The 25,514-nt window shown below is 37.1% G+C and overlaps 1 protein-coding gene across 1 annotated transcript in view; it reads right to left on the reverse strand.

Annotated features, from left to right (window-relative positions):
* ELP3 (elongator acetyltransferase complex subunit 3) overlaps positions 1–25,514 on the reverse strand; it is a 100,885-nt gene that overhangs the window by 32,842 nt on the left and 42,529 nt on the right. Inside the window, exon 11 of the mRNA XM_063086152.1 lies at positions 1,069–1,159. Within this exon, the coding sequence (XP_062942222.1) occupies positions 1,069–1,159 (91 nt within the window). The remainder of the gene's footprint in view (positions 1–1,068; positions 1,160–25,514) is intronic.

The raw sequence follows: 25,514 nt of genomic DNA on the forward strand, positions 1-25,514 counted from the left end.
TTTGAATATCCCTGGGAGGAACAAAGCTGCCTGCGGACAATGCCAAGGCAACGCAATGCCTGGTCCGCGTGGACCCGAGTTTACTTCAACAGAGACTAGCAAGGATTTTGAGGGGTGCAGGGTTAAAGAGAACGGAAGGATAATGAGATTGTCAGGATAAACAGGCCTTGGCAGTGGTACTCCCAGAGGAGAAAATAGATAAATAGAGAACAGGGCATCTGGGAACCAGAGCAGGCACACAATCTTGTTTGGTGCTGTTAATTACTGTAAATGCATTTGCTTTTTCTAGAACTTAAAAAAAGTTTTTTGAGGGGGGAGGGGGAGTAGAATTCCCACTGACTTGGAATTTTTGAAGGCAGAGCCTTGACCTAAATACCACTCCTGGCATATTTCTTTAGTGGCTCTAAGAAGATTCTACAGCACTGAGTTTCAAACCTTCCTCTGACTTAAGAAGTACCTACAGAGACTGTTAAATTACAGATTCCTGGGCTCTTTGTACTTCCAGGGCCATCAGAGAAGAGGTATTTAGTGAATATTTGTAAGATAAATAAGTGCCTTGAACAGATGTGGGGTTGGGGTGCAGTGAGGAAGCCTGGGTGTGTGGGGCAACAGCGTTGTTTGATAACTATTTCATGCACAGAATCCTTGTCTCTTCAGATGACTGTAATTCCTTTTGAGGAACCACATCTTATTCTTCTTTTATAACCTACTAGTCTAGAACTGAACACCCAATACTTCAAAAGAAAAAATGTTTTAAGGAATGGGAGTTGAGCACATAGTTGGCAATCTGAGTATGTAGAAAAGACAGCCACTAAACTGAGAAACCTACACTCATGCAGAAGAAAGCAGAAGGGGCTAAAGGGACAGGAAGCAGCCTGTCTTCACCACTAGCTTCAACTTGAACATGTCACACAGTAAGAGCGCCCTCAAAACATGAAAGTTAACATGAAAGTTTTTTGACCTGCCTCGTAAGACTAGTTTATAAGTGTGATAGTGCCAAAGTTTTCTGCATTTTGGATTACTTTTTTTTCTCAAGAGTTCTGGTCTGACAGCAGTATTTACTCTTACCTGTATTCCAAGGTCTTTCATTCTTGCAAAGGCCAGCTCTCTCAAATTACCATGCTCTACTCCTGAGCTGACTAGGGGCATTGGAATATCTCTGTAGGAGAAAAACATCAGATGTTGCAAAACATAAAACATTCTCTACAGCAGTAAGGCTAAAAAAAGAAAAAACAAAAAAACAGAAACGAAAAAGCAAAAACGAATGAAGCAGACCAGGAAAGCAGAGGCCAAATATCCTAACCAGGAAGCAAGGCTCTGCACTTCTCTATGCCCGAGTTTTCCTATCTACAAAACTCACCGACCTCGCAGAGCTTTTGTGAGAGACACCTGATGGAAATCACTTCATGAGATTATAAAAAGCAAAACAAATGCCAAAATGCCCAATAACCATTAGTAAGAATTTTGGGCCAAAGAGACATTTGTACTAAATAAAAGAAAAAATAAAATGGTTTTTCACAAAGTTTGTGTAATGAAGTAGCTTACAAACACTATCCAATATAGTTGCTGGATGACAAGGAACCAGAAAGCTCAAAAGCCTGGCTTAGCCAAGAACTAGTCGAAAAGAATGAATCTTTTTTCCTCATTTCCCAAAAAAATAAATTAGAAGTGACTCTGCATTAGAAGAATAACAGCTTGCCTAAAGATGAGAGGAGACAAAATTTATTTCCTTCCTCATTAGTACAGTGGTGAAAGAAAGAAAAAAAATTTATTTCTTGGCATGAATGTAGGTTAAAGTACCAGGCATCAAGGAGACTTAACCAAAGGCTGAAGCTATGAATTTCACTTTAGTAGCCCCAACACTCTCTTCTACACAAAAATCAGTGTCTAAAGATAAAACAGTTAAAAAAAATGTGAAGTAAGAATATGCACAGCACATCTGCTGTCTCTGAGTAGACAATTCCCCAATTTGTTTTGTCTAATATTTAACTGATCAGAAGATATGAAGAATATGTCAATTATCTTTTCTTATCATTTGCTTTTGAATCAACTGTTTTTCATCTCTTTGCACTTATCCCTTCAAATGTTAAATACAACTAGCTAACTCATCCATTTGACTCTAATAAGATGTTCCTCACTTGAAAGCATCAAAAGTCAATCAACTAGCATTAAAAGCTATACACAATATTAGGCTCTGGTTGCCAGTAGCATTTCCATAAAAACACTATAAATCTAAGATAAGTCAAAATTCTTTAAGACAAAGACACACCAGTGTGTCAAAGTGACAGTGACATAAAACAGATACAAGGGTACTTCAAAAAGTTCATGGAAAAATGGAATTAAAAGATAATCTGAATCTTTCCACGAACTTTTTGGAGTACTATTGTATTTCAGAGTGATCAGAGTTAGTATACATGGTTTACTTCTAGTTTTTAGTAAAATTACTTTCTATCTCTGGAACTATAATTTCTTAAAATCAAATACATTTTAAAGTTAGTAATCAGATAAAATGGAATGAAGACATTACAGTAAAAGATATGATTTATTTTAGCAAAGGGTTATTTATATGAGTACAGATATATACATTTTTAAGTATTTTACTGTTTCATATTATATAAACCAAAGACAAAGTCATCTAAATGTACCTTTTTATCCTGAAATATTTTATAACTCACAGGTATATGAATATACAAAATATATGACTACATAGCATATATATTAACATATAAAATGACTATTTCACAACTCAAAGTAAAATTTAAAACACTGTTATACATGGTATGAAATTAGTCTGAAAATCAGTAGCAACCACTGTTAAGTACCTATTACATGACAAATACTTTCAATTTGGTTGTTCATGGTTCTGTGAATACTGAATTAGCAAATAATGAAGCACTGCTCCTAGAGAACACACAGGGTTAAGTGTCTGTGAGTTCCTGGAACATTTTCTTCAACTGATCAATACATAACCTTGTTTTCTTTTTTCTTTTTTTTTTGGTAGCTGGCCGGTATGGAGAACCGAACCCTTGAGCTTGGTGTTACAAGGCTGTGCTCTAAATGAGCTAACCTGCCAGCCCCATAACCTTGTTTTCTGTGTGTTTCTGTTTAAAGCCACCTTATTTAACATACAGTTAATTCAATAACAGTGAACTCATGGCCACAGCAATATAACTCAGACCTCAAAGACACTTCCTGGCCAGCATGCGCATTTCTCTAAGGCACATCACAGCCTCCCTGCCTTAGGAAAATGAGACAGCAGCACGTCAAGGCCTACGCTGGGGGGTTGTGCTCCTGTCTACTTCCAAATTAAACTGCCTTACCTAGGAAGAAACTGATTTGCTCACTATTGATTCACACTCACAGTTTTGTACTTTCTCTCTTTACTAGCAACAAAATTAAAAGAACTGCTCCAATTTCTAAACAGCACTTTTCAAGTTGATAAGGGCAAATTTAGATGAGTTTAAATACATGGAATTCATTGATCTGGTAAGTGGAAAAGGCAGAAACCATGAACTGACTAAAAATTGATCATTTTAAATGGCAAAATCAACAAAAAGCACAAAAAATACAAAAAACATGTTATTAAATAGTCTGTGAAAAGGACACCTGTCTGCAGGTGGGAACTGCCGCAGTCGGCAGTGAGGTGCTGCACTCAACCTCAGACGGAAATGTGCCCATCGGGCAGCTCACATCTCTCCCCATTCTGTGCCATGTCTGAATGGCCATGAGAATGCCACCAGTACTGATGTCAGAAATACAAATAACCTTTAGTGAGTTCATGAATTTGCAAATATGGAATCCACAAATAATGAGGATCGACTGTACTATGTTGAGCACTGGTATCACTGAGGCAAGTTAAATAGCTAGTGGTGGGTAGGAAAGGGAGGCAGGGGAGGGGAAGCTAGAAAGAGAAATTCAGTGGAAAGAGAGGGTTCTTGGAGGAATGGTGTTGATGGAGTGCAAACAAAACTAAGAGGAAAATGAATGAAGAGGTGGGAGAGAACATGGATGGCTGGACATGGAAAGAGAGCAGAGGCCTAAAGGCAGGGCCTCCGTGGGATGAAGGTTAGCTATGTGCAGGAAACTGATCACTGAGAAGACAATGACTGAATGCACCAAAAATCAATCAGAAAATCTCAAATCCTTAAGAGGCATATATTGAACTCTGATCTGCTTTGTTATTATAGGTAGAAAACACTTTTTAAGAGTTCCCTTAGGACAATGGAATCAAAGGAGGACAATGCTGCTCAAGAGACTTGCCCACAGAGTCTACCCAGAGAGCCTCCCTACAAAGGAAGGCTGCAAAACCCATCTCTTAACCAACAGGACAATCTACCTCAATTTTCTCCACAATCATAAACAATGCTTTTACCCTGTTCTTATCCTCTCTACATCCAAATTAAATTTCACTACCCATGAAGAAACTGATTTTCTTTTTAATTCAAATTTACAGTTTTATACTTCTCCTTTTACTAGGATACAAAATTCAAAGAATTGGTCTAAGTTCTGAACAGCATACTTTGAAACTTGATAGGAGCAAATTTAGATGGGTGTTAAACACATGGAATTCATTAATCTTCTAAAAGTGGCAAAGGCAAAAACCATGAACTGACTAAAAATTGATCTAGACAGACTTACAATTTAGTCATAAAAAGCTAAGGCCCTTTGGAGCTACTGGAGCTTTGATTTGACGTTAGAGAACACAACCAGGTCCTTCTATGGTACTTTCTCTAAGCTCTCTGTTGGCAAATAACAATTAGATTAGGCAGACCCTGAGTCTGCCTCATTATGGCAACTCCTAAAGTTTGCAGATGATGCCTAAACCCCATGAGGGTTGACCGGGGTATGAAATCTGGTGAATCTCCATAGTCCAGAGCTACCTGAATGCTCTGTGACAATTCAAAACTAGAATCTAGATGTATACATTAAAAATAATCTATTGTGCCAAAATAATTAAATGGGGAAAGAATAGTCTTTTCCTCAAATAGGCAAAAGAATGAAGATGAAACCCTTCCTCACACCGTACACAAAAGTTAACTCAAAATGGATCACAGTCCCAAATGTAGTCAGAGCTAAAACTATACAACTCACAGAATAAAACATAGGAATAAACTTCATGCCGCTGGGCTTCTTTTATAGATGACACCAAAAACACAACATATGAAAGAAAAAACCGGTAAATTAGACTACATCAAAATTAAAAACTTCTGTGCCACAAACGATACCAACAAAAAAGTGAAAACTTCCTCAATGAGAGGAATTATTAGCAAATCATATATACTATAAAGGGATTGATGTCTACAATATGTAAGAAACTCTTATAACACAATAATAAAAAGAAAACAACTCAATTTAAAAATAGGCAAATGGAGAGACTTCTGATTTTAGGTTCTGCATGTAAGGAGCTTCAAAGGCACTACTCCATCCTAACAAGTAAAAAGCTGAACAGATTGAAAAATCAACAACTCTTAATGGACCCGTAAGATAGGGGAAGACACAGGGCAACCACCACCCCCACCAGGGATGGAGAAACAGACAGGAGAAAGCAGGTAGTCACAGCTTACCAGAGCAGACTCACGGGCGGGTGGAAACTGCTGTGAGAACCAGCGTTGGGGGTGGGGTGGGGGGACACCTGAACTGTAATTGACAAACTGCTGGAGGCTCAGACAAGTCAGAGGGACCCAGTCATAGGGAGACGCGACAATATTGTGAGAATTATCTCCAGGAGCTTGACAAGTTTCCCACATTAAATATCAGAGAAAAAACTTCTCATGTTCTGGCAGGGGGAGGGAGAAAAATCTACCTTGAAATATGCCACAGCACTCTGTCCTTAACAAAGTCTCCCCCCTGGAGAAATTAGTTAACCAGATCCTAACCTGCTAGGATATTATCAGAGTCTAACTGACCTTGGAGAAGGGAAATACCCAACTCCAGCCCACTCTAGCTGTCCCATCCCATCTTAGGGGGTAGAAAAAAACTGAGAAACATTTGTGAAGTTCACAGTTCAAAAGCATAGGCTCTCTAAAAGGCTGAGACCTAATCACAGGACTACAGAACCCTTCCACTCCCCCTCCACCCACATTTCTAAAGATCTATTTACAGCAGTTCCTTTCATCTGGACCATCATGTCCAGCTATCAAGAAAAATTTACAAAGAATACCAAAAGGCAAAAGACAATGTGAAGAGATAGAACAAGCATCAGGACCAGACATGGCAGGGATGCTGAAATTATCAGACCACGGAATTTAAAACAACTGTGATTAATACACTAAGGACTTTAATGGAAAAAGTAGATAGCACACAAGAACAGAGAGGAATATAAATAGAAAGATGGAAATCCAAAGAAAGAGCCAAAAAGAAATGCTAGAGATAAAAAGCACTGTAATGGAAATGAAGAATGCTGTTATGGGCTTATTAGATAAACATGCCTGAACAAACAATCTCTGAGCTTGAGAATGTATGAAAAGAAACTGTGAAAACCGAAAAACAGAGAAAACAAAAACTGAAAAAAAAAATAGAAAATATGCAAGGACTGTGAGACAACTAGTAAGGTGTAACACATGTGTAATGGGAATGCAAGAAGGAGAAGAGAGAAAAGGGCAGAAGAAATGCCTGAAACAATAAAGACTGAGAATTTGCCCAAATTAATGTCAGACACCAAACCACAGATGCAGGAAGCTTAGAGAACACCAAACAGGATAAATGCCCCAAAAACCTACATTTAGGCATATCATTTTCAAACTACAGAAAATCAAAGATAAAGAAAAAATCCTGAAAGAAGACAGAGGAACAAACACCTTACCTATAGAGGAACAAAGATAAGAATTACACCCAACTTCTCAGAAACCATGCCAGCAAGACAGCACATTGAAATATTTAGTGTTAAGAGAACAAGCCCACCACCTAGGATTCTGTACCTATCAAAAAGACAATAAAGGAGAAATAAAGACTTTCTCAAACAAAAATTGGGGGAATTTATTGCCAATAAATCTGCCTTGCAAGAAATGTTAAAATAAATTCTTTATAAGAGAAGGAAAATTATATTGGTCAGAAACTCAGATCTACATAGAGAAGTGATAAGCACTGAACAAAATAAATGAAGGTAAAATAAAAACTTACTTTTCTTATTCTTAATTGATCTAACAGGTAAGTTTGTTCAAAATAATAATGGCAACAATTATTTGATTATGTACACTTATATATCTTATGTGTATATGAGGGTATTTCAAAAAGTTCATGGAAAAATAGAATTAAAAGATAATACAAATCTTCCCATGAACTTTTCAATGTACCCTTGTATATGCTTGTGTATATGTGTGTGTATATCTGAGTGAAATGAATGACAGCAATGATACAAGAGAAAGGAGGAAGGAATTAGAATTATTTTGTTATTATAAGGTACTCTCATTACCTGTGAAGTGGTATAGTATTATTTGAAAGTGGACTTGGATTAGTTGTAAATGTATATCATAAACTCTAAGGCAACCACTAAAAAAGTAAAAAAAAAAAAAAAAAAAAAAAAAAAAAAAAAAAAAAAAATATATATATATATATATATATATATATATATATATATATATATATAACTGATATGCTAGGAGAGAAAATGGAATCATATAAAATGCTCCATTAAAACCACAAAAGGTAGAAAAAGAATGAAAGACAAAAACAGGAACAAAGAACAAGGGCAGCAAAGCAGCACTTAGAGAAGAATTTACAGCACTGAATGCATATACAATCATGCACCGCATAACAATGTTTCAGTCAATGACACACTGCACAGATAACAGTGGCTATACCATACAGCCTAGGTGTGTAGGAGGCTGTACCATCTAGATTTGTGTAAGTACCCTCAACGATGTTTGTACAACAAAGAAAATGCCTGATGACACATTTCTCAGAACATAACCTTGTTGTTAAGCAACACATGACACTATTAGAAAATAAAAATCTAAAACCAAAAATCTAATTTCCCTTGGGAAACTAGAAAAACAGCGGCAAATAAAATCCAAAGTAAGCAGAAGAAAACAAATAATAACAATTAGAGCAGAAATCAATAAAACTGAAACTGAAAATCACTAGAGAAAAATTAACAAAACCAAAAGCTGGTTCTTAGAAAAGATCAGTAATATCAATTAGCCTCTAGCCAGGCTAAGAATAGAGAGAGGACAAAAATGAATAATATCAGAAATGAAAGGTGGGACATCACTACAGATCCTATGAACTGTAGATGAAACCTAGATGAACTGTAGATGATTTAACCTAGATGAAAGGGCCAATTCCTTCAAAGACACAATCTACCAAAACTCACAAGAAGAAACAATCTGAGTAAGACTATCTATTAAAGAAATTGGATCAATAATTAATAACCTTCCAAAATAAAAAATACCAGGCGCAGATAGGTTCACTAGTGAATTCTACCAAACATTTAAGAAAGAAATTACACCAATTCTCTACAATCTCTTTCAGAAGACAGAAGCAGAGGGAATATTTCCTAACTCACTCTATGAGGCCAGTATTACATTAATACCAAAATCAGACTAAGACATTACAAGAAAACTAATGTCTTAGTCCACTCAAGGTGCTATAACAAAATATCATCAACTGGGTAGCTTATAAACAACAGAAGTTTATTTCTCACAGTCTGGAAGCTGGGAACTTCAAGATAAGGGACTGGCAGATTTGGTGTCTGGTGAAAGCCAGTTTTCTCAGAGATGGGGCTGTCTGGCTATGTCCTCACATGGTGGAATAGGCAAGGCAGCTCTCTGGGGCTTCTTTTGTAAAGGCACTAATCATTAGGACTCCACCTTATGACTTAATCATCTCCCAAAAAGCCCTACCTCCTGATAACATCACTTGGGGTTAGAATTTTAACATATGAATTTTAGGGGGACATAAACATTCAGACCATAGCAATTATAGACCAGTATCTGTCATGAACATAAATGTAAAAATCCTCAATAAAATACAAGCAATTTGAATCCCATGTATACAATGTATAAAAAGAATTATATACTACAATCAAGTAGGATTTATCCTAGGAATGCAAGGTTGGTTCAACATTCAAAAATCAATTAATATAATTCATCACAACAAGCCAAGAAGAAAAATCACATGATAATATCAGTAGACACAGAAAAAGCACTTGAAAAAATCTAACACCCATTCATGATAAAAACTCTCAGTAAACTAGCAGTAGAGGGAAACTTTCTCAACTTGATAAAGAATATCTATAAAAAGCCTACAACAAACATCATACTTAATGGTAAGAAACTCAAAGTTTTCCCACTAGGATCAGAAACAAGGCAAAGATATCCCCTTTCACCCTTATTCAACATCATATTTAAAGTAGTAGCTAACGCAATAAGACAAGAAAAGAAAAAAAGGTATACAGATTGGGAAAGAAGAAATAAAACTCTTTTTGCAGATGATATGATTGCCTATGCAGAAAATCTACATAAAAAACCCTCCTATAATAAGTGATTACAGCAAAGGTGTAGAATACAAGATTAACATACAAAGATCATTGTTATGTACCAGCAATGAACAAGTGAGATTTTCTGGGGGCAAGGAGAGGGGGAGGGTTGGCTGGCACAGAGATTCAAACCCTTGACCTTGTTGTAACAAGTGAAATTTGAAATTAAAAATATAATACCATTTACATTAGCATCCTCCCCAAATAAAATACTTTGGTATAAATCTACCATGATATGCACAAGATCTGGATGAGGAAAACTATAAAATTGATGAATGAAATCAAAGAACTAAATAAATGGAGATACTCCATGTTCGTGGATAGGAAGACTCAATATCATCAAGATGTCAGTTCTTCCCGACTTGATCTATAGATTCAATGCACTTCCAATCAAAATCCCAGCAAACTGTTTTGTGGATATCAAAAAACTGGTTCTAAAATTTACATGGAGAGGCAAAAGACCCAGAATAGCCAACAAAGTATTAAAAGAGAACAAAATTGGAGGACTAACACTACCTGACTTCAAGACTTACTATAAAGCTATAGTAATTAAGACAGTATGGTATTGGTGAAAGAACAGGTAAAGGGATCAATGGTACACAATAGTAGAGAGCCCAGAAATAGACCCACATAAATATAGTTAATTAAACTCTGACAAAGGAGCAAAAGTAATATAATGGAGCAAAGACACTCTTTTCAACAAAAGGTGCTAGGACAACTGGACATATACATGCAAAAAAATGAACCCAGACATGGACTTTACACCCTTCACAAATATGAACCCAAAGCCACAGACTGGGAGAAAATATTTATAAAGAACACATCTGATAAGGGCTGTTATCCAAAATATTGAGAACCCTTAAACCTCACCAAAAGGAAAAAATCCAATTAAAAAATGGGCCAAAGACCTTAACAGATACTATACCAAAGAGGATATGCAGATGGAAAATAAGCATATGAAAAGATGCTCCACATTATATGTTTACAATGCAAATGAAACCAACAATGAGATACCATTACACACCTATTAGAATGCCAAAATCTGGAACCAGTAGGGACAACACCAAATGCTAGTAAGGATGTGGAGCAACAGGAACTCTCGTTCACTGCAGTGGGAATGTAAAAAGCTAAACATACTCTTACCATACAATCCAGCAATAGCACTCCTTGGTATTTACACAAAGGAGTTGAAGACTTATGTCCACACTCAAAAACCAGACCCTAGTCAAATTTCCCCAGATGTCCTAACAATGTCTCTCTTTAGTTGTTATGTCTTATTAGTCTCTCTCAACTTATCACAGTTCCTCAGTCTTTTGTCTCTCATGTCCTTGGCAGTCAAAAAGTGCAAGCCTTTCATTATGTAGTATGACTCTCAACCTGGATGTGTCCCGTGTTTCTTCATGACCAGATTTGGACCATGAATTCTTGGCAGGAATATTCAGAAATGATGCTGTGCTCTTCTCAGTGCATCACATCAAAAGGCATGCTGTGTTGACTCATTCCACCACTACGGATGCCCAGCCAAGTCTGTGTCTGCCAGGCATCTCCACTGTGGACACCACTTTCCCCTTCACATTTGAGTATTACTTCATGTGGAGAAATGTCAATGTTATGCCAATATCCTGTTCCCCATGAAACCTCCAGCTACCAGTCCTGCACCCACTGATGACTCCTGTCTGTATCACTTTCCCTACAATGGTCACCAAATGGTGACTATTTACTTCTATCATTTCACCTATATTAGCTAGTTGACCTTGTATTGTAAGGAAGACCTGCCCCTTCATCCCTATTTATTCATTTGTTTCTATCAGCACAGACCCATAGATTCCTATTTTATTTAACAAGTTATAATCTGATATTAACATTATTTTGTTGCTAAAATTAGATTTGGCAAATGGGCGAGCATTTAGGCTGGCTTCTGGGTCCTTCTGACATGTTCACAACATTTTTGACTATGTCTTTACTCTCTGGAACAACAAGATGTTCCATGTTCATCCTCTGTGTTTACTGCCCCATATGTAACCCATCTCCCAATAACTCCAGCTGCCCTCTCTGCACTCCCCACCCTTATTCCTCCATTTTTCAGGTGCCAGGCATGCTGCTGCCAGCATCGCTGTGGTATTGCCTCCATGGGCAATGGGAAGGTGAGATGGGAAGGGAAGGGAAGGGAAGGTGGGCACTACAAATACTTTTAATAACAGACTGGTACTTCCAAAAGACACTAAAAATTCAATAGAAATAAACTCTCTAAGGAAAGTTTTATGATACAGAGTTGGTAAGCAGAACCATATAATAGAAAGAATTACCAGCAGACTGCTACATAATTTGTTGGGCCTAGTACAAAAACAACATGAGGCCCCTTGTTAAAAAAAAAAGATTAATAATCTGAAGATGGTGACAGCACAGTATTAAGCCAAGTGCAAGGCCCTATGAGAATGCACAGGTCACATGTCCTTGAAGCGGGCCCTGATTACCAGAGAGCACAAGTCAGTGAGGACCTGTAACACAAGGATTTACACTGATGCTGACAGTTCAAAAATGTCCTTAAACTTATGTCTGTCACTACAAAAATGCAACATGGCTTTAATGGTCTTTGGCAGTGACATTCCCGGAGTAAACCAGATGGAAGTTTTTCCTCATTAAGGAATAGAAATGCAGCAATTGCCACTTTCAGTGATAATGTCTCTTTCACTGAAAATGAGGGGAGATGATTCTATATATGGCAAGCATCTTCTACGTGTAAAGTATTACATAAAACAAATCTGGAATATATAAATAGACACAGTTATGATCTTCTAGGAGTTTAAATTCTAGGTGAGATTACTGACAGAGGAACTTGCTACATCCATCTAGGCAAGAGTTAAAATTATTTTTAAGTTTCTCAATTTGATTCAATCCAGTTTCACTTTCTTGGCTTAAAGAGCATACAAGAATATTCATTTTTCTATTTCAGCAGGTAACATTTTTCAAGCTTAGAGGTGCTGAAATTTGCAATTTGCTTATCAAAAACCTTTCAAAGTGATGTCTATACCTTTTTTTTTATCTGAAGTTTCTCATGCTTCAAAAGCATGTTTTGGTTGCAAATTGGTATTCCTATTCTAACACTTCACAGTGATATAAATATCACATCAAGGCAGACAGCTGTCAAATAGCCTGCAGGCAGCAGCAGTTTAATGTGGTTCCATCGTGTGTCTGGACAGAATTTCATATTTAATCACTGACTGCATCCTTCAGGGCTAGTACAGAATCTTCTACTGGGCTGCTGCTTCATAAAACACCCAGTAAGATGTTACTGACTCAAATGTCATAAAACTAAAAAGTGTAAAATAGTTTTTAAAAAAAAGGTGAGGGGAATGGGGTGGGGTAAACAACCAATTAAAAAACATCAAGTAATCTATCAGTAAAATATAGTAAAAAAAGAAAAAGTGTGAAACATTGTGTTCTCACTTGGATTATTTTCCCTTTCTCCCTAAAAAATAGTTCCTAAAATCATCTCCACAGAAGCCTTGTAAGTTCAGCTTCACCAATCAAGCATGTTGCCTGTAAACTGGCAGAAGCTGCCACTAGGTGAACCTACATAGAAACAGGAAGATCTTCTCAAGGCACAGAAAAGAAAACCATATATAATTTTTCTTTACTATGGTTTAAAACAAAAATAAATACACTATGCTTATAAAAATCTGGATTACACACCTTGGGAGGACTTTTTCTTCTTTGCCAGTGGTTTCTTTCTAGCAAGACATTTCCCCACTACTCCCAAATTAAACACAGTGAGGTTTCTTAGATAGCAGTTTTCTACATTCTCTGAATTGTTCTAAAACTTTAACACTGAAGCTACAAGAAACACTTTTGAGAAAAAATCCCATGATCCTCCTTTCCCTAATCAAAAGGTTTCTCAGCCACTTATCACTGTCTAAACATTCAGCTTTCTTCACACATACTTGTATGAAATGTTTTAAGCTACCCATTAACATTTAGCACTTTTACTTTGAAATTTTACCATCTAGCTCTTTATAATGTGAATCTTTTCATCTAGCTCTTGATAATGTGACTCTTTCATGAACTTTTGTGGTTTTTTTTTTAGTGGCTGGCCGGTTTGATGATCTGAACCTGTGACCTTAGTGTTGCCCGGCTATGCTCTAATCAACTGAGCTAACCAGCCAGCCCTTTCCATCTAGCTCTTGATACAAGTTTCTTTTTGGAAGCCCAGATATTCCAAATTCTAGCAGTATCTGAATACAAACTTTAAGACACCTTCAAGTGGAATATAAGGTTTTTAAACAGAGATATGAAAGTGTTTCACTAGAACACAGCTATCAAAGTTCATGCAGTGGGCCGGCCCCGTGGAGCACTCGGGAGAGTGCAGCGCTTGGGAGTGCAGCGGCGCTCCCGCCGTGGTTCGGATCCTATATAGGAATGGCTGGTGCGCTCACTGGCTGAGTGCGGTGCGGACGACACCAAGCCAAGGGTTGCGATCCCCTTACCGGTCACAAGAAGACAAAAAAAAAAAAAGTTCATGCAGCAAAGTGTACTGCATGAACATGGACATGGCCTTTTGGTTTCCTAGTCTCCTATTTGTCCATGTGAGAGACAGAATTCAAATGAGGTAACATTTACAAACTTTTTTTGAGCTATTTCAATAAAAAATACCATCTTTATGATCCAAATTCCATGACTGGCAAATCAGATATAAACAGACAACTGATGTAAGAAGGAAAACAAATAATAATCTATTACAAGGGGAAAAAGTTTATCCTCGCCACTAACTAGGGAAATGCAAATGAACACTCTTAAATAACATAAAAAAATACCATAAGCATCTAATTCTGTAGAGGTTGTGATAAAACAGTAACTATGTATTCTAAATTGGCATAATCCCTTTGGAAAACAATGGCAACAGACATGGCAAAAACCGAAACACTTATTTATATTCTTCTTTTTCCAGAAAGGATTTAAGGCAGTATAGTAATAATAATGAAAAAAAAAAAAAAAAAGACGCTTAGATGCTTTACCACAGGTAATCCTTCTCACAGGTTACACTATTCTAAAGTTACTTTAACATCAGTAAAACGTTCTACGTACCTGGATTTTAGCTGCAGTGAAGGTCAGGATGATTTAAAAAAAAAAACAGTAAAGAAACTGGGAAGTAACCTAAATGTCTAACAATGGGAACAGGTTACTGAACAAGACAAATTAAAATGATAGACTACTATGCTGCCATTAAAATTACAACCAAGAAGATTATCCTGTGTCTTTAACAAGGACTGGAATGCAAAAACGCAAACAACATATTTGTCAATGTATATAAAATGTACCGCTTTGTAAAGATGCATCACAATTTTACAAGGAAAGTTTTGGAAAAATAATGTAAGCGTGTTACTAAAACACATATTGAAAGCAGTTTTAAAGTAGTTTCATAGAAAAACACTATTTTGCTCATTTAAATAGTACTGTAGGGCTGGAAATGAGGAAGAAAACATAAGTTCTAGATAACTAGTAACAATTAGTAATATTCTACACAAAGTCTGTTGGGAAAAAAGTATAAAATCACATGATCAAAAAAGAAATGTATTGGATACACAGCAGAAACACAAGACATGATACATTGACGAGTAAATGAAATCTCATATGCTACACCTCAGCACTGCAAAAGCCTAATCTAAATTTCAGTGATAACTGAAAACAAAATACAAGTCACAATATAAAATAAAATTGAATGATTTTAATGTAGCATATACAAAGTATATAAATAAAAAATAAGTAAAAATCAAATAGCAAAATATAATAAATTATGAATAAATTCCTATGTAGGTAGCCACAGCCATAGGTCAGTAATAGCCAATGCAAAACATAAAGAAACATAATATATTTGAAGGAATTCTTCCCATGCTTACAGATCATTAATGCTTTACTGATCATTAGTTCACAGTAAGCTACACTAAAAAAAAAAAAAAAAAAACCACAACAAATTCTAATAGAAACTTGTATAACAACAAATATCATACCTAAGTTAAAAGCATCAGAAATGTAAAAGTAAAACAAAGGGGAAAATACTATAAAGAATTTAGTCTTGGCTGGTTGGTTGGCTCAGCTGGTTAGAGCATGATGCTGCTAACACCAAGGTCAAGGGTTTGGATCCCCAGACAGCCACCAAAAAAAGGAGAGAGAAAAAAAAAAAAAAGAATTTAGTCTTTGTACTAAAAAATCTAGCAACTGATCACATTCAAAGTTAAGTAAATTATCACTCCCAAAGCATAAAAAATCTGACATCACAGCTAGAATCAAGGTGACTCTCTTTACCAATGGCATTTACTGTGTTAGGAACTGAATCATCACTATCTTCAAACAATAAATTGTCCTCAGGCCCCAGCCCGGCCGAGTGTGCAATGATCACAGAGTTGCCCTGCCAGAGAGGCCCAAAATCCACGGAGACCATGCGCCCTGCAGTGCCAGCATGCAACTGAGCAAGGAAGGCCTCACCGCTGCCTGACTCCATCCCCAGCCCGGCCGAGTGCGTACCGACCAGGCGCCCTGCTGGAGAGGCCCAAGATCTGTGGAGACCACATGCCCTGTGGTGCCAGCGTGCGACTGAGCAGGTAGGCCTCGCTGTAGCTGGACTCCATCCCCAGCCCAGCCGAGTGCATGCCAACCAGAGAGGCTCCTCCCCGGAGAGACTCAAGACCTGAGGCAACCATGAACCTGAGGCGCCAGTGGGAGACGGAGCAGACACTGAGGCAGCCAAGCCAAATTGGCAGCCCCAGCAGCATCCTAGCCAGACAATAGTGTTGAACCAGTGGACTGTGAAATCCCCTGCCACAATGACTAAACATCAAAGGAAAGATACCAGAAATATGAAAAATCTAGAAAGTATACCACCAAAGGGTAATAACTCTAAAGCTCTAGATCCTATAGAACAAGAAGCCCTTGAGATGTCTGACAAGGAATTTCGAGTGATAATCCTAAGGAAACTAAATGAGATACAAGAAAACTCAGCTAGACAACACAATGAAATGATGAAAAGTATACAGGACCTGAAAGAAGAAATGTACACAGAAATCAATGCCCTGAAAAAGAATGTAGCAGAGCTTGTGGAGCTGAAGAATGCATTCAATGAAATAAAAAACACAACAGAGAGTTTAACCAGCAGGCTTGCAGAAGCAGAAGAGAGAACTTCTGACCGTGAAGATGGGCTTTTTGAAATGACACAGGCAGACAAAAAAAAGAAAAAAGAATTAAAAACATTGAAGAAAATCTAAGAGAGCAATCAGACAACCGTAAGCAATCAAATATCTGAGTCATGGGTATTCCAGAAGGGAAGGAAAAAGGAGATTGCATTGAAAACATATTCAACAAAATACTGGCAGAAAACTTCCCAGGTATAGGAAAAGACACAGATCTTCAGATTCAGGAAGCTCAAAGATTCCCAACTGTATTCAACCCCAAAAGGTCATCTCCAAGATATGTTATAGTCAAATTGGCAAAACTCAAAGACAAAGAGAGAATCTTAAAAGCTGCAACAGAGAAGTGTCAAATCACCTAAAGAAAGCCCCAATCAGATTAACATCAGACTTTCCATCACAAACCCTAAAAGCCAGAAAGGAATGGGATGATATATTCAAAATACTAAAAGACAGAGACTGCCAGCCAAGAATACTCTACCCTGTAAGGCTATCCTCCCAAGATGAAGGGCAAATAGTATACTTCTCAGACAAACAAAAACTGTGGGAGTTCACTACCACATGACCACCCTTACAAGAAATTCTCAAGGGAGTACTGGGTTTGGTACCTGAAAAATAACTACCACTGCCATAAAAATTCAAGAAAAATCAAAACCCACTAGTAAAATAAAAATGCCAACAATGAAGGAAAAAAAAAAGTTTATCTACAACCCAAGGAACCAACAAATATAGAAGACAAACAGTAAATCAGAAAGAAAGGAACAAAAGGCACTTAAAACATCCAAACAAAAATCAGTAACATGCTAGGAGTAAATCAACACCTTTCAATAACAACTCTTAATGTAAAAGGATTAAATTCCCCAATCAAAAGACACAGACTGGCTGACTGGATTAAAAAGGAGGACTCAACTATATGCTGCTTTCGAGAGACTCACCTCACCTATAAAGACTCACACAGACTAAGAGTGAAAGGATGGAAAAAGATTTACCATGCAAACAGAAATGAAGAACGAGCTGGAGTAGCTATTCTTATATCTGATAAAATAGATTTCAAACTAAAAACCATAAAAAGAGACAAGGAGGGCCACTACATAATGATAAAAGGATTGATCCATCAAGAAGACATAACAATCATAAATATATACGCACCCAATGTCAGAGCAGCCAGATTTATAAAGTAAACTCTATTAGACCTAAAGAAGGAAACAGACACTAATACCATAATAGCAGGGGACCTGAACACCCCACTGTCAATATTAGACAGATCATCTAGGCAAAGAATCAGCAGAAAACACAAGATCTAAACAATACTCTAGACCAACTGGACTTGGCAGATATCTACAGAACACTCCATCCGACAAGCTCAGAATATTCATTTTCTCATCAGCACATGGATCATTCTCCAGGATAGATCACATATTAGGTCACAAATCAAGTCTCAACAAAATCAAAAAAATTGGAATTATCCCATGTATTTTTTCAGACCACAATGGATTAAAATTAGAAATCAATAACATATGAAATTCTGGAAACTATACAAACACATGGAAATTAAACAGCATTCTACTTAATGACATATGGGTCTAAGAAGAAATCAAACAGGAAATCAAAAAATTTATTGAAACTAATGAAAACAATGATACATCATACCAAAACCTCTGGGATACTGCAAAAGCAGTACTAAGGGGGAAATTTATTGCATAAAATGCTTACTTCAGAAGAATGGAAAGATGGTAAGTGAACAACCTAATACCTCACCTTAAAGAACTAGAAAAACAAGAACAATCCAAACCCAAAGTGAGCAGATGGAAAGAAATCATAAAGATCAGAGCAGAACTTAATGAAATTGAAACCCAAAAAACAATACAAAAGATCAATGAATCAAAAAGTTGGTTTTTTGGAAAGGTAAATAAAATTGACAAACCATTAGCATGGCTAACTAAAAAAAGAAGAGAGAAGACCCAAATAACAAAAATTAGAAATGAAAAAGGTGATTTACAACTGATACCTCTGAAATACAAGGAATCATTAGAGACTATTATAAACAACTATATGCCAACAAATTTCAAAATCTGGAGGAAACGGATAAATTTCTGGACACACACAAACTACCAAAACTGAGCCAAGAAGATGTAGAAAATCTGAACAGACCAGTAACAATAAAAGAGATTGAAGCTGTTATCAGGAGGCTCCCAACAAAGAAAAACTGAGGACCAGATGGATTCACAGCAGAATTCTACCAAACATTCAAAGAGGAATGGACACCAATTCTCTATAAACTATTTCAAAACACTGAAACAGAGGCAATTCTCCCAAACTCATTCTATGAAGCAAACATCACCCTTATACCAAAACCAGGTAAAGATACAACTAAAAAAGAAAACTATAGGACAATATTCTTGATGAATATAGATGCAAAAATCCTCAATAAAATGCTAGCTAACAGAATACAGCAAAACATATGCAAAATTATACACCACGAGCAAGTAGGATTCATCCCAGGGATGCAAAGTTGGTTCAACATATGCAAATCAATAAATGTAATACACCATATCAATAAAATCAAACACAAGGACCAAATGATCATCTCTATAGATGCTGAAAAAGCATCTGATAAAATTCAACACTCATTCATGATAAAGACTCTCTACAAGTTAGGTATAGATGGAAAGTATCTCAACATAATTAAAGCCAAATATGATAAACCCACTGCCAATATCATCCTGAATGGGGAAAAGCTGAAAGCTTTTACTTTAAGAACAAGAACTAGACAAGGATGCCCACTCTCACCACTCCTATTCAACATAGTGTTGGAAGTACTAGCTAGAGCAATCAGAGAAGAGAAGGAAATAAAGGGCATCCAGATTGGAAAAGATGAAGTCAAACTGTCCCTGTTTGCAGATGACATGATCCTATATATCAAACAGCCTAAAACCTCTACAAAAAAACTCCTGGAGTTAATAAATGATTTCAGCAAAGTTGCAGGATACAAAATCAACACACAAAAATCAGTAGCATTTCTATTCTCCAACAGTGAACATGCAGAAGGAGAAATCAAGAAAGCTTGCCCATTTACAATAGCCACCAGAAAAATAAAATACTTAGGAATAGAGTTAACCAAGGATGCGAAAAATCTCTATAATGAGAACTACAAACCACTGCTGAGAGAAATTAAAGAGGACACAAGAGATGGAAAGATATCCCATGCTCTTGGATTGGAAGAATCAACATAGTGAAAATGTCCATACTACCCAAAGTGATATACAAATTCAATGCAATCCCCATCAAAATTCCAATGACATTTTTCTCAGAAATGGAAAAAACTATCCAGACATTTATATGGAATAGCAAAAGACCACAAATAGCCAAAGCAATTCTGAGCGAAAAAAAAAATAAAGCTGGAGGCATAACACTACCTGACTTTAAACTATACTACAAAGCTGTAATAACCAAAACAGCACGGTACTGGCATAAAAACAGACACACTGATCAATGGAATAGAGAATCCAGAAATCAACCCACACACCTACAGCCATCTCATCTTTGACAAAGGCACCAAGCCTATACAATGGGGAAGAGACTGCCTCTTTAGCAAATAGTGCTGGGATAACTGGATATCCATATGCAGGAGAATGAAACGAGACCCATACCTCTCACCATATACTAAAATCAACTCAAAATGGATTAAAGAATTAAATATACACCCCAAAACAATAAAACTTCTTAAAGAGAACATAGGAGAAACACTTCAGGAAGTAGGACTTGGCACAGACTTCATGAATACGACCCCAAAAGCACGGGCAACCAAAGGAAGAATAAATAAATGGGATTATATCAAACTAAAAAGCTTCTGCATAGCAAAAGAAACAATTAACAGATTTAAACCAACAGAGTGGGAGAAAATATTTGTAAAATATACATCTGACAAGTGATTAATATCCAGAATATACAAGGAACTCAAACAACTTTACAAGAAAAAAACAAGCAATGCATTAAATGGGCAAAAGAGCTAAATAGGCAATTCTCAAAGGAAGATATACATATGGCCAACAGACACATGAAAAAATGCTCAACATCACTCAGCATTCGGGAAATGCCAATCAAAACCACACTGAGATACCATCTCACCCTAGTTAGGATGGCTAATATCCAAAGGAGTGTGAACGATAAATGCTGGCGAGGTTGCGGAGAAAAAGGAACTCTCATACATTGTTGGTGAGACTGCAAAATGGTGCAGCCTCTATGGAAAATGGTATGGAGGTTCCTCAAACAGCTGCAGATAGATCTACCATATGACCCAGCTATCCTACTGCTGGGAATATACCCAGAGGAATGGGAATCATCAAGTCGAAGGTATACCTGTTCTCCAATGTTCATTGCAGCACTATTTACAATAGGTAAGAGTTGGAACCAGCCCAAATGTCCATCATCAGATGAGTGGATATGGAAAATGTGGTATACCTACACAATAGAATACTACTCTGTTATAAAAAAGAATGAAATACTGCCATTTGCAACAACATGGATCGACCTAGAGAGAATTATATTAAGTGAATCGAGTCAGGCACAGAAAGAGAAATATCACATGTTCTCACTTATTTATGGGAGCTAAAAATAAATAAATAAATGCACAAATAAACTGGGGGGGGAAGAAAACACAACAATTACAATTCATTGAAGTTGATACGACAAGCAAACAGATATGAGGCTGTTGGGAGGGAGGGGGGAGAGGGAGGGAGGTTTTGGTAATGGGCTACAATAATTGACCACATTGTATATTGACAAAATAAAATAAATTAAAAAAAAAATTGTCCTCAGACTCACCAAGGACATTACTACTTCCACATTTTTAAAAAGATTTCACCATTACCTCTTGTTTTACAGTATTCCACTAAGTTTTAATTTCCCCATGTATCTGCAAAGCAATAGTGTCACTTCAAAAATCCTAAGCCTACATCCATTTGTACTACTCCTGCCTCACAAACACTGTTAAGTAATGTATTGACAGAGAAATACAATGGACAGTTTGGTCACCTGTAATTAGAGCTGGTGAACTCTTCTCCAGGCCAATTCTCCCTAGGAGAACTGTGACGGGGTCGTGACAGGAAGCACTGATGATGGAGAGGTTTCCTTCACAGGCCTCATGTTGCTGACCCAGAACGTCATGCTTTTCTCATCCTATGACCTTCCAGCTGTACAATATACAAGTTCTTAATTCTGCCTGTCACGACCTCTTTACGCTTTTCTTACAGAGGTTATTTTTAATGCTCTTGTTTTCTCCAAGTCTTTATTTTCTCAGCTGGTGGTAGGCTAGGATAATGTTCCATAGAGATATTTCATAAAGCCTGTAAAATTAAGCTTTTAATGTCATAGCAATGTCTCTGCTGCTTTTGACTCACTGGTTATAGCAGTAAGAAATTTCAGGCTGAAAATAAAGGAGGATGCAAATTCTTCTTACTGCCTATATGATCTATGCCTTGTTATTTTCAGTAAGGAGACTATGGTATCTCCAGATGTGACACTGGTCTCTATTCTGTGAAGTCTGTTGCCATGCTCCACTGGTGCAAAGAACCTTCACTGTTCTCTGATTGCCCAAGCCAGTTAAATGCAAATGATCTCTTCTTTTGTCTCTGTTAGTACTATTTATCACATCTTTGTTTTCTAGTGTACTAATTTAAATTTTTTCAAACAATCTCAAAGTTACAGAATAAGTCCCAAGTACAGTGCCAGTAACTATTTTCCTGAACTATTTGAAAGTAAGTTGCCTCAACACCCTCAGAAAGAGATTTTCTTACATAACCACAATGCAACTACCAACATCGGGAAATTAATACAATACTTTACTACGGTCTAATCCTAGTCCTCATTTGATGTTCACCAATGCCCCGATAAAGTCCTTAACAGCAAAAGGATCCAGTTCAGAATCTGTGTTGTATTTGATTGTTATGTCTCTCTAGTCTCCTTCAAAATGGAAATTTTTCTTTGCTTGTGATGCTTTTCAAAGATTATAGTCCAGTTATTTTGAAGAATGTTCCTCAGTCTGGGTTTGTGTAATGTTTCCTCATGATTAGGTTCATATTATGGAGTTTTGGCTGAGAAACTCAGAGGTGATGCTATCAGGTGGTATATAACTGTGACTCGTACTATTGCTGATAATGTCCACCTTGACTAGCTGCCAGGCTCCTCCACTGTCAAGTTATTCTTTTCCACTTTGTAATTAAGCATGTCGTGGGGAGACACTCTGAAACTACGTACAGTCAATTCTTGCTATGTCAGTAGGTAGTCATGTTCCACAAAGTCACCACCAATACTGAAATAGTAAATACTGGACCACTGCTCCTACGAAAATACAGGGTTAGGTTCCTGTGAGTTTCTGGTCACAACATTTCTGTCAATACATAACCTTGCTTCATGTGTGTTTCTGTTTAAAGACACCCTATTTAATATATGTTGATTCATTAACATTAAACTCATGGCCAACAGCACTATCTACCACTCATGCCTAAATGAAGCCTTTCTAACATGTATTTTCTCCATAAGGCACATCACAGCCTTCCTGCACTGACAAGTGATAGACAGCCTTCAGCACTATGCTTGGGAGACATTTTAAACAGTGAAACCACCAACAAACTGCCCAAAAATTACAAAATGTGGCACCAAATAGACTGCAAAAAGAATACTTGTGCACAGTGCGAGAGCTGAAACAAGAAGGCAGAGAGCTGCCTTATCTGACCCCAGCTAGGAAGGTGTGTGTTGGGCAGTTCAAATTTTTCATTGCTCTCCGCATGTTCAAGAATGAGTGTGAAAGTGCCATGAATATTAATTTTGATTCACAAATAAATTTTACTGAGTAGCAAATCCACAAATACAGAATTTGTGAATAATGATAAGTGAGAGTAAATCATGTTCCCGAATCATACTTACTGATTTCATTATGTGTTTCACTATGGACTTGTGGATTCCTATGTTATTCAGTTCATTATAATCTGCTAATATCATTATTTATTTGGAGGCTCAAATTGTCCCAGACTTGGCCCATGAGAACCCTACAAGCTGGCTTCCCTGTCCTTCTTTAAAGGACTTCCTTACTTTCTGGCCCAACAGGCTCCAGGTTCATCTTGCACCTTTCCATCAGCCATTTCTTCAAGAAGCCCAGGTTCCTTTTAGTGGAGAAGAGTATTTAGAAATCAAGATCTGGAAATTAAGAATGCTCATTGCTATAAAACACACACACACACACACACACACACACACACACACACACACACACACACACACACACACACACACACACACACGTATTACATTTACAGTTGTTTCTCAGTATCCATGGGGGATTGGTTCCAGGACTTCCCTCAGATTCCAAAATCTGCAGATGCTCAAGTCTCTTATAAAAATGGCACAGTATTTGCATATAACCTATGCACATTCTCCTGTCTACTTTAAATCATCTCTAGATTAATTATAATACCTAATACAATGTTAATGCTATGTAAATACTTGTTATACTGTATTGTTTAGGAAATAATGGAATAATGACAAGGAAAAAGTCTGTACGTGTTCAGAAAAGATGCAGCCATCCATTTTTGTCCCCTGGATACTTTCAATCTGTGGTGGCTGGACTCGTAGACATGGAACTGCAGGTATAGAGGGCCGACTGTGTTACTATTTATTACATTTACTTCTATATCTACCTATATGTCAAAAATTATGAGTTCACACCAATATCTCCTATTCCAAAACACCACAGGGTTCACTCTGATGTTCTCCTTTCTCACATTTGTATTTGCCTTCTCATATAACAAAAACTCTTGCACCCATTATCCTTAATACACACACACACACACACACACACACACACACACACACACACACACACACACAATGATTAGATCAACCCCTTGTAAGTAACCAGTCTTTTACTGTCGTCCTCTCTTCTCTGCATCCCTCCTCCCCCCGATGTCCTCTACACTTGCTGATATCCTGTACCAGATCAGCCTCTGTGGGAATGAATGCCCTTTTTACCACCTTTGGGCTTCAGCAGCCTGTGCCAGGCCACTGCCTCCTCCATGTGAGTAACCATCTCACCCTGCTCAGGGGTCCTGTGGCCCCCAATCTATCCCATGTGAACACCTACATTGCTTAGCCCTACCAAATGTCTTTTGGACTAAATTGTTCCAGAAAGGATGAAAAATAAGGGAAAGATCAATGCAAATGATTTTAACAGCTGAGTTTTCTATTCAATATCTCCTTAGTAATTTTGGGTACATTTTTAAAAAATAGAAATTATATCAGCAATTTAGATCCTAAAGTTAAGCCCATGATTTAAAAATTTTGAGAAATTAATATGCTGTGGCAGAAGTATGGTGTAAATGTCCTTTGACCTCTAAGCACATCTGTTATTTTATATACTTGATAAACTCTTTCCTTTTCCTTCAGAGGCTCTAGAACAGGGAAGAGACACAAAGCTACATTTCCTCTTTTCAAACACGTTACTGTATTTAGACTGAAGGAGACCTGGAAGAAGAAATCCTGATCTACATCATAAACCATTCAGAAGCAAACGCTGTGTCTATTTACCCTCTGTAGGCTAAAGAACAAATGGGGTGTTGATAACACCAAGGTCAAGAGTTCTGATCTCCATACCAGTCAGCAGCCAAAAACAAGAACAATGGACAAATGAATAAACATGATATGATACTGGCAAAGTGGCTTGGCATGCTGTCCTTTCATTTCCATCTCCCTCTATTTACAGACAGCATTCCACATATCAAATTAAAAAAAAAAATTCAAAATCCTCAACATGAAATCAGACTACTTCCATTAGAAACTGTAAACAGACTAGTCACCAATTATTTTGG

The sequence above is a fragment of the Cynocephalus volans genome, chromosome 2, assembly GCF_027409185.1.
Source record: "Cynocephalus volans isolate mCynVol1 chromosome 2, mCynVol1.pri, whole genome shotgun sequence".
NCBI lineage: Eukaryota > Metazoa > Chordata > Mammalia > Dermoptera > Cynocephalidae > Cynocephalus > Cynocephalus volans.